General features: G+C 37.4%; 2 protein-coding genes across 2 annotated transcripts in view; one reads left to right on the forward strand and one right to left on the reverse strand.

The window, feature by feature from the left end:
- The window catches only part of LOC136246577 (uncharacterized), a 67528-nt gene extending 57172 nt beyond the window's left edge, over window positions 1-10356 (reverse strand). Inside the window, exons 1-2 of the mRNA XM_066038064.1 lie at window positions 10179-10356; window positions 445-540 (exon numbers count right to left, since the gene is read on the reverse strand). Of these exons, the coding sequence (XP_065894136.1) occupies window positions 445-523 (79 nt within the window). The 5' untranslated portion in view covers window positions 524-540; window positions 10179-10356. The remainder of the gene's footprint in view (window positions 1-444; window positions 541-10178) is intronic.
- LOC136247787 (uncharacterized) lies at window positions 2021-3099 on the forward strand. The gene is made up of 2 exons (XM_066039612.1): window positions 2021-2516; window positions 2702-3099. The coding sequence occupies exons 1-2, from the start codon at window positions 2021-2023 to the stop codon at window positions 3097-3099; spliced, it is 894 nt and encodes a 297-aa protein (XP_065895684.1).
- Window positions 10357-10706: the final 350 nt, after the last annotated feature.

Raw genomic sequence — 10706 nt, forward strand, 5'->3', positions numbered from 1 at the left:
TTCTATCTGTACCATTTTCTAAGCATGATTATTAATGGCTAGAATTGTTACTAATAAAACCAGAGAAATCCAAAGTGTTTCTTAGATAAGTAATTTACAAACAGGCTGTATAGCTAATCAATAACATTTGACGGTATCACCATAGCCCAAGCTGTTAATTCTTGATTGATGTTGTATAAATTAATGGGGTGAATTTATTCTGTTGTTTTTTTTTTTCATCTATTGGGTGAGCACGTGACCTTACTGGTATATATTACTTATACCATGGCCACTTATGATATATATGCTTAATTGTGCCCTTGGGCCAGCAGCCTCTGGGCTTCGTCAGGTAAATCCCTCATTGCCAAGTTATAACTATACTATAATGTAACATATTAAGCAATGGTAAACTTGGTAAAAGAAGCTGTGCCACACAATTCCACACACTACAGTAACAGTTCTTACTAGTGAGAAGATTTGATGGATGACTTGTAGCAGTGTAAGGATGGTAATCCATCATAATGATGTCTTCTTCATCATCCATGTCGATAATAGTTTATCCTGTGGTTGTACAATAAAACATCTAATGAATTATTGAATAACACATACATAGTTTAAATGTGTGGGTATCATACAGCTCAGCTGGCCTTAACACAGGTTGATTTGTATCTTTACAGAATTTCAAAGTTAACCAAAAATACTGTTTTAATTACAACTCCTATCCATACAGCTAATATAATGCACCAATATTGAACGTATTACATAACACTGCTGAACATATTATATGGGTAAGTGAAGATGAGCCACAAATTTATGACCAGTTTGGTTGATATAATTATGCTATAAACCTCCAGAATGACTCCAACTGATCTTAGGAGAAAGATGGAGAAAAATTTAATTAACAGACAAAACTAGAGTTTCACCAATCTTTGCATTGATACTAAATTGGTCCTCATAATTTGTAAAGAAAGTTAGATTGATTGATGTAACCATATGATGTAATGACTTGTGTTATGAATGTACTGTAATGTATCACGTGTGGTTAGATTGCTTTAATGAAAATAATATTATTAGTACACGTAGTTGGAGCGTTGAATAAAGAGGGTGACTTAAACCCTGACATGACAGATACATCATCCACAGTCAGTTTGGACTGGCTTAAAGCAGTCTGGGGAGGCCACCGGGGAGTGCTCACCAGATTAACCAATGAATTAAATGGACTGTTGTCTCTTGCTCCTGATGAAGCTAAGGACAAGGTGGGTAGATTGAAAATATCGAATCAACAGTTGCAAAACAAATTAACAATTAAAAAAAAAATGATGATAATATATTGGCGCTTTGTAATATCAATGAAATAGAACGCAAGATCAAAGAGTCTGACACTATTAACCTCAAGGTACTAGATTACAAGACATGAATTAATGAATTTTTAACCTTGACCACTAATCCAGTTAGTCCATCTACACCAGCTGTCATGCCACCAACAGTTCCAACTCCCTCACCTGCCAAAGCAAGGCTTCCCAAATTAGAACTTCACAAATTTAAGGGCAGTGTGATGTGTTGGACTCCCTTTTGGGACACTTTCAAATCAGTAGTACATGAAAATTCAAGTTTATCAAAACTTGACAAGTTTAATTATTTACACTCGCTGTTGGAGGGAGCTGCGAGTCAAGTGATTCAGGGTCTGACAATGACAGACAGTAATTATGATACTGCAGTTTCACTGCTTCAAGAAAGGTTTGATGATCCCCAGAGTATTATATCAGTACACATGGATGAGCTATTGAAGCTACCCTGTTGACTGTCAACAACCGTTGAGAATGCTTTTCGACAAATGAACTGTACATATACGCAGTCTAACATCATTGGGAATCAATACACAGGAATACGGCAGTTTTGTTGATTCCTATTATCATGCTGAAACTCCCAAATGAAGTATGATTACGAATAGCTTGAGACTCAAAGGGGGAGGTTTGGAAATTAGAAAACATTTTTGAAACTATAAAGGTTGAAGACAGTAGAGGCTAGAGAAGCCAGTAACATGAATACAGCCACCATGATGAAACAACACGTCCCTCCTAAGTCTCCATCAACCTTCTCTGCATTTTTTACTGGTAATCAGATAATGCTAAATAATTATGTTTATTGTGAAGGTGAGCATTACTCCTCCTCCTGTCAAGTGGTAAAATATCTCAAGGAGAGACGTGCTATTTTAATGCGGGGAGGGAGATGTTTTGTATACCTTAAACCACAGCACCATGCTAAGGACTGTGAGAACTGTAGGAGATGTCATAAACAACATCATCAATCTTTATGTGACACCTTGGTCAACAAGCCATTAACAGTGGATACAAAGGAACCACCTGTTGATAAAACAACTGCAGCAAACACCACTAACTCCATTAAGGACAAGAAAGCCATACTTCTGCAGACAGCTAGGGCTGTGGCTTCTGACTCAGATGGAACTAAGGAGGTCAACATTTGCATTCTTTTTGGCAATGGTAGCCAAAGAAGTTACATCACTGAAGCCATCAGAAGTAAGCTGGGTTTAAGGTCAATTAAAAGAGAAAAACCACATTTGAACTCCTTCCGTGACAACAAATATCAAACAAAGACGTGTGATACAACTTAAGTTCTAATTAAGAAGGTTGTGGCAACGAGGTAGTCAAAGTTGAGGTTCTCTGTTTTCCCACAATCTGCACACCTTTACCTCCCATTCTAGAAGTAAATCAATACCCACGTTTATGTGAGTTAGAATTAGCAGACAATTTTGTGGAAACCAGCGAAGCCATTGATTTGCTGGTTGGATCAGATTATTATTGGGCCTTTGTTACTGGGGAAGTGATACGCATCAATGGAGGACCCACTGCTGTGAGCAGCAAACTAGGTTGGTTACTATCTGGTCCAACTGATGGCACTCATACTATGGCTACTCATGCTAACCTGTCCATATGTGAGGGAATACAACATCCAATAGGTTTCAAACAAAATGATGCTCTTTTGTCTTTCCTCAAGGGTTTTTGGGAGTTGGAATCAATAGGAATACAATATACCAAGCAACCTAAGCTAGATCCTCATGAAGAGATGTTTTTGACAAAGCTACGATTCTCAGGCACATGATATGAAGTTGGCCTACCTTGGACTAGAGATCCATTTGACATACCTGATCATTATCAGATGTGTTTCAACAGACTGATGTCACTGCAACAAAGACTCCTGAAGGAACCTCAAATTATGTCAGAATATGACCACCATTCGTGAGCAAATGAACAAGGGCATTGTGGAAAGAGTACCTAAAATCACAATGTCAAACCAGCAGCTTCACAATCCACTACATGCCTCACCTTCCTGTAATCTGAAAGGAAAGAAGTACAATTAAAGTTAAAGTTGTTTATGATGGGTCTGCTAGGTCAGCTGGAAATAATTTATTGCTGAATGACTGCTTACAAAAGCGGCCCAACCCGGTACCCAAGTTGTTAAATGTTTTAATACGATTCCACAATTACCCTGTGGCATTAATTGCTGACATTTGAGAAGGCTTTTTTGATGATATGGATAGATGAGGATGACTGTGATGTTTTACGTTTCCTGTGGTATCAAGACCCTTTCAACCAAAACAGTGAAGTGGTACATTTAAGATTTACACGGTTGGTATTTGGTCTCTGTCCCTCACCTGCTATATTAGGGGCAGTGATTGCTCAACACTGTGAAAAGTATAAGAACCACCACTCAAACGTGACAGATAAGCTATCTCATTCCTTGTATGTTGATGATTTAATTACAGGTGAAGAAACCGTAGAAGATGCTTCAGAACTGTACCAGCAAGCCAAACTAGTGATGTCTGAAGGGGGTTTCAACTTAAGAAAATGAAACACCAATTCAACACAACTGATGATGAGAATTAATGCAAGTGAAACCACCCAGATTGATAAGGCACCTGAGAGACAAGACATTCCAAATGACAACATAACATCAGAGTCAGATGATCAAGCTACTATATCCAAACTGCTGGGCATCACATGGAACAGTCAAACTGATGAGTTTCTGTTCAAGCTAAACAATTTGAAGTTGGGTATTGATGAATCAGATGTCAGTAAACAGTCACTTTTAAGAATCACTGCAAGTATTTTTGACCCTCTGGGTTTCTTGAACCCTTTTATCATCACACTCAAGATATTATTTCAAGTGCTCTGCACCAACAAGATTGACTGGGATGAACCGTTAACTGGAGATGATTTAGCTTCTTGAGCTTCTATGATGGCAGAGCTTCAGTTACTATCCAAACGGTGCTACTACAATATTTGTTCAAAGGTGAATGAGGTGGAACTTCATGATTTCTGTGATGCCTCTGAACAAGCCTATGCAGCTGTTTTGTACCTGCAGTCAGTCTACTCTGATGGTCATGCAAGCACTCACTCGATAGTTTGTAACCACTAAGAAACAAATCATACCAAGATTGGAGTTGCTGGGAACCCCAATTCTTTCACGCTTAGTTAACACTGTGTTACCCTTGATTCCTCAGATCAAGAACATTTACTGTTGGACAGACTCCATGACTGTACTACAGTGGATCAAAAACAACCGATGTTACAGGCAATATGTACAGCACAGGGTAGATGAAATACATCAATTAACACCTAATGCTATCCGGAGACACTGCCCTGGCATTAACAACCCAGCAGATCTGTCATGTAGAGGTGTCAAAGCTGAACATTTGATTAATTCACATCTGTGGTGGAGTGGACCCTTCTTTCTTCAAGAACCTGACAGTAAATGGCCTGTAAACTCATTGGGTGAGGTTACTGAATCAGTGAAGGCTGAGATGGTACGCAATCCACCTGTTGTTATACATTCTTTGGTAAGTAATGTGGACACAATCAATGAACACATGTACACTGGCATTGCTGAAGTGATGCAAGCGAACAACTACAGCTCCTTCACCCGTCTACTGATAGTGACTGCTTATGTTCTGAGATTCATCCACCATCTCAAGGTGCTAGTTGCTGGCAATTCTGTTCTTACAACCTGCAAGCTGAAGACTTAACTCAAGCTGAACAAGTATGGATTCTATCTATTCAAAATCAAACATTTTACAATAAAATAAGATTCCTGAAACACAGGACTTATCCACAGCCAGTCACGATTAACCAATTTGGGTTATTCTTAGATGAAAAACATCTTATTCAATGCAAAGGACGAATTAATAACTCTTCTTTGATTAACAATAGCAACAATCCTTTACTGCTTCCTAATAAAGATCCTTTCATCAGGCTACTGATTGAACATGCACACAAGAAAATCCTTCATAGTGGAGTTAGAGACACTTTGATCACTTTGAGAGAACAGTACTGGATACTGAAAGGCAGGCAAGAAGTGCGCCGTGTGGTGCATTCCTGTGTGATATGTAAGAAAGTGGAAGGAGTTCCTTAATTAGTAACTTGTTCCCCTGATTTATCCAAGTTTAGAGTATCGGAAGATCCTCCATTCACCCATACTGGTTTGGATTTTGCTGGACTACTGTTTATTTATGATGAGAATTTGACAGAATCAAATGAGTTGCAAAAGGTGTATGTCTGTTTGTTTACATGTGCCTCAACCCGAGGAATACACCTTGAATTAACCAACAGCTTAGATGTTACATCATTCCTACTTGCTCTATGCAGATTCTCTGCCTGATGTGGTATGCCTGCTACCCTAATTTCTGACAACGCCAAGAGTTTTAAGGCAGCCTCCAAAGAAGTTGTCAAAATAACCAGGCCCACCGAAGTTTCTCATTACCTCACAAACAACAGGATTACATGGAACTTTATAGCAGAGAAGGCTCCTTGGTGGGGTGGTTTTTGGGAAAGAATGGTGTGTGGGGTAAAAAGATGCTTGAAGAAGTCTATAGGATGAACCAACATAAGCTTCGAAGAATTACGAACACTGATTGTTGCAGTGATTAATGCTAGACCTCTAACTTATGTTCATGATGAGACAGTGAAGGGATTGATTATGCTTTAACTCCATCTCACTAAGGAAGATTACCTGTTTACCAAACAGCAATCATTTTGAAGTGATGAGTACCTGTGAAACACTGACTGGAAGAGTGAACAGTCATAAAACCCTGCTTTGGAATTTGGTCAAAACCAGGAAAAAACATTATCTATTGAATTTAAGAGAGTGTTATTCAGTCAAGCAGAGAGGTACCAGAGACTGTAACATTGCTGTAGGAGACATTGCAATTTTGAAAGATGACTTGACCAAGAGATTGTTCAGGAGGTTAGCGATTGTAAAGGAATTATTGAGTGGAAAGGATGGACACGTCAGAGCTGCAATGGTACACGTTTCTGCTACAGACAAGCGACCTACTCTACTAAGGTGTAGTGTAAAACATTTAATCCCACTAGAAGTTAGAAAAGAACTGAATTAGGACTTAGCTATCTTTCTGACTTTATTTAGCATTTCATTTTATATTTAGGAATTTTGAGCTATTGTACTTTACTGTTTGACCACTAATAAATCAAACAGGGAGAGTGTAAAGAAAGTTAGATTGATTGATGTAACTATATGATGTAATGACTTGTGTGATATAATTTACTGTACTGTAATGTATCCCTTGTGGTTAGATTGCTTTAATGAAAATTAGTAGTTGGAGCATTGAATAGAGAGGACGACTTAGAGCTATGTGACAAATTGTTGAGCAGTTAACACCCGAGTGGATCAAATCAAGGTAATTGTTACAACATAATTCCCTTATAGATTATGAACTCATTATCATCTTCACAATGATTGTTATAAGTGAAAAATAAGTAGGTGGAAAATAGCATCTAACATAAAAGGTATAGGATTTGTTTTTGATAAACATTGAGTAACCACTAATCACATCAATCACATTTTGAACTCTATATTATAAGAGGTTTTCCTCAGCAAGACTTTAAAATTTACATAATATTATGTATGTATGCACAGCCAGATGTTTACATGGGATGTTACTTTTGTGAAAATCTTGGTAGTGCCATGAACTCGATATTTTCATAGATGTATTTTTTTGTGATTGTCATGTCATTGTGTGTATGATTGGTTGCAGGTTAGTAGCAACACCTCCAGTGAAATACTACAGACTGAAGGCTGAAGATCATTCATGATGCAATAGTAAAGAATAAAAATGCGATCAGATTTACAAAACCGATCCAAATTGCAAGAATGAAAATGTGACCAGATTCTATAAAACCAATCCAAATCGCACATCAGGCAAAATCAAACTAACACCACCAGTGGATAGCTACACTATCGTACTAGTAGTTTTGACACTCAGTACCACTCAAACTACTCGAGGCTGGTTTCTACAGACGTATTTCTGGGGTGTGTGCAGAGCTCAAATGGTGGATTTAGGCCTTGTGAAGGACCTGGCTTGGCAAGACTCAGTAGTTTACTGGTGGACAGCCTGATAATGTTGGCCAGACATTTTTTTCCGTAGATTTTGCTACATATCAACCACTAAGGAGCCAGCACAACCCTGTAATCTCATCTGTGGACTTCAGTTGTGGTCTGCCTCCATTTTGAGGTCTAACCCTTTTTGAGGTCTGCCTCCATTTTGAGGTCTAACCCTTGACTTCGGTTGTGGTCACCCTCCACCCCTTTGTGAGCACTCGTGATACTACTTCGCTCATCCAACTGCTCAGATTTTCTATCTTATTTGGCAGGAAACTCTATGAGCAGCTACAGGCACTAGAAGTGGTCTGAAAGGTAACAGTTGATGCATCTTTGAGGAAATTTCATATGTTTGCTTGTTATCCTTGGAGAGTTATGCTGGCTTGAATTCTTTAAAACCATTTATCTCGAAACCTCTAATGTGTGATTTGGATCATTTTTCCAAAATCCAGTCACAAATATTGTAGGCTGTGTATCTAAGAAACTTTCAAATATGCTCGTTGCTTTTGCACAAAGGTGGTTAGATAGGCTATCTTGTAAATGGTAGCAGATGCTACTTGAAGGTACTACTACAAGAAACATCCTACAAAAATACATTAGCAGTTTCCAGAGCTGATGGGCTTGCAGCCAATCTTATTGCTGAAGCAACAGCATTACAGCAACCCAGGTTGAGAATGACATGCCATACATTGAAATTACAGTGAAACCTCAGTTATCCGGACTCCACTTATCTGGATTTTCGGTTAACCGAACTACGGAAATGACTGCTCTATTAGAGTAGCGACTGTTCTATTAGGGTAGTTGATAATACTAAAATTATAGAAAAATGTTCTCTATGCTATTTTAAGGTTATTTATACACAGTCTCAGAGATACGAACTTTTCAGACTTATGGACCACCCCTGGTCCCAAGGGGTTTGGATAACTGAGGTTCCACTGTATATATGATAGAGAGGAACACTGGATAGTGGGTTGTAACATTTTTACAAAAAAGTGACCAGTTTAAAATAATGTTATATAACCCAGTCTATTCAGCTAACAAAGAAGAAAATTAAAGTAGCAATTTCTAATCTACCATAGACCCACAATCTCAATTCGTTTAGTCAATATCAACAAGCATAAGGTGCAGCTCGTTTGCAACTTCAAATGTCACAATCTTTGACTAACACTTGATCCTCCTGAGATCACTGTAATCTACAAGGGAATCTAGTGAATTGCTTATAACAGAAAATGAAAAGTTCTCCGTGTTTCCCCAAAATACAGACTGTGTGTACATAGTATAGACTAAAATTTAGTGTAGTTTACTAGTGAAGACTGAAGTTATAGTGTGCAAAACTGGTGTCATTATCAAGTTAGCTACAATCAATATTTACACCATAGTATATTCATAGTACTTAAAATATGGGAGACTGTTCACTATTAAATTACAATCAATATCCACAATTCATTATTCATAGATCACTAAACCAATCTGATATATTCATGACCACCAAATAATTCCCTAAGACTATCCCATGACTAAAACAGTATTATGATATGACACATCTGTTTTCCTAATAGGGAATGTACATTCCTTAGAAGTCTTCACTTTTATAATGGTGGTTTGCTATGATGTTGAATTCAAACATCAGAGATACAGGTGAGGCAAATACATTGAGTGTTTCCAGTGCAATTGTTAAAAAATACATATTGGTGATTGTGTGGGGGACATTATCATTCAGTCAATGAACTCATCATATATAGTGGTTTGCGTGACTTGGAATCATTAGATAATAATGGTAAGTGGTAGTGCATATTGTGGCAGTGTGGAATGGGAGTCCAGGCTAAAGCAGACCTATGTACATGATAATTATGCTCATTAGTTATATTACTGATACCAGTTAATTGACCCTACTAAGAATTGCACATCAGCAATACCAAAGGCCATCAATGGGACCAAAATAGTTAACCTCAATAATAATATTACTGATGAAGTGAAAATGTGCTTGAATCCAACCACTATAAAGAGGTGGTCATTAAGTGAGGTTTTACTGTACAACAAAATTAAATGCCCTAAAAATCTGTACACAGCACTGGTATATCTATATATCAAAAGGTAGGCAACACATTTAATGGATTGACAGCTAGAATGATACCCCAAAACTGTCGACAAGGAAATTTAAAATACTTCATGGCCATTGCAGCATAAAATTTCCATAACCTTACAGATTACTACAAAATAAGTGAGTTGAATTCAATTGGCACAGAAAACTCATGAAATCTCCAGCCTTGATATAAGACTATCAAGCCAATCAAACAAAAAGGAATACATGTAGAAGACATCTGGACAACTGTCCATATTATCTGCCATACTGGCCAGTGACATTCTAAAGAAGCAAAGTATTCAAAGAAGCTGACACACATACACCTTATGCAGTCTTAAGTCCTTGCAATTAGGTTAGGTAATCCTAAGGCTGCAGCACATGTTGCTGTCAGACCTTCAGTGCTGGTCACTGTAAAGCGCTAATAACAATAACAAGATTATTGTCATGACTCTGGTATAAAAGTATTACTATTACAGTGAAAATCAACTTCTTAATAATACATGATTTCACTGGAACAACTATTACAAACTTTATCAAATATTTCCTGGAAGACCAGTGATGTAAATGTTCTGTAGCTCTGATTAGGTATTTAAATTTTGCTACATTTCAACACAATCACACAATCATGTATTTATCATCATTACGTGAAACAATATAATTTTACATACAGCACATATAACACAATACATCTAGATCGTCTTACCAGGAAATTCTTCAGATATGACACTTCAATAACTGCTACTAAAATGTTAACAGTGTTGTTAGGTGATTACCCAACTGGTGTAGTGTAGCCCAACAACTACCTTATCTAAAACATCTGTGAAACAAATCAGTTGTTCAATGAGATGATCTTCTTCAGTCAACTAAAACTATTTCAAATAACAAACTGGACAACTTGTTATAATAAGATCACTTGTCCTTGATGTCCTTTAACTGCAATGATCAGTACTGAGCAATAGACTGAGCCTTATATCAGAAAAAAATAGATTAGTTTTAACAAATCACTCTATAGGCTCCTGAAGTTTTGTTTAAACTGACTGAATAGTTACCAACTTCTTGTATTGTCAATATACTTGACCTGTAACACTGTCCACCCTGAGTTGCTAAAACTTTGTAACAAACTATAAATAATTATTGACCTCTACCTGAGTATATAAGTAGCTATTTATGTAACAAGCAATGAACAAACAAAAATATCACTAGTTATTTTATGATCTGTAACAAGGCTAGC

The sequence above is a fragment of the Dysidea avara genome, chromosome 2 (assembly GCF_963678975.1).
Source record: "Dysidea avara chromosome 2, odDysAvar1.4, whole genome shotgun sequence".
Taxonomy (NCBI): Eukaryota; Metazoa; Porifera; class Demospongiae; order Dictyoceratida; family Dysideidae; genus Dysidea; species Dysidea avara.

What these genes read in the sequence shown, in the direction of transcription:
- LOC136247787 (XM_066039612.1), top strand. Translation starts at nt 2,021, where the DNA reads ATGAATACAGCCACCATGATGAAACAACACGTCCCTCCTAAGTCTCCA. An exon ending in CATCACTGAAGCCATCAGAA is followed by an intron (nt 2,517 to 2,701) that starts GTAAGCTGGGTT and finishes CTCCCATTCTAG; the next exon opens with AAGTAAATCAATACCCACGT.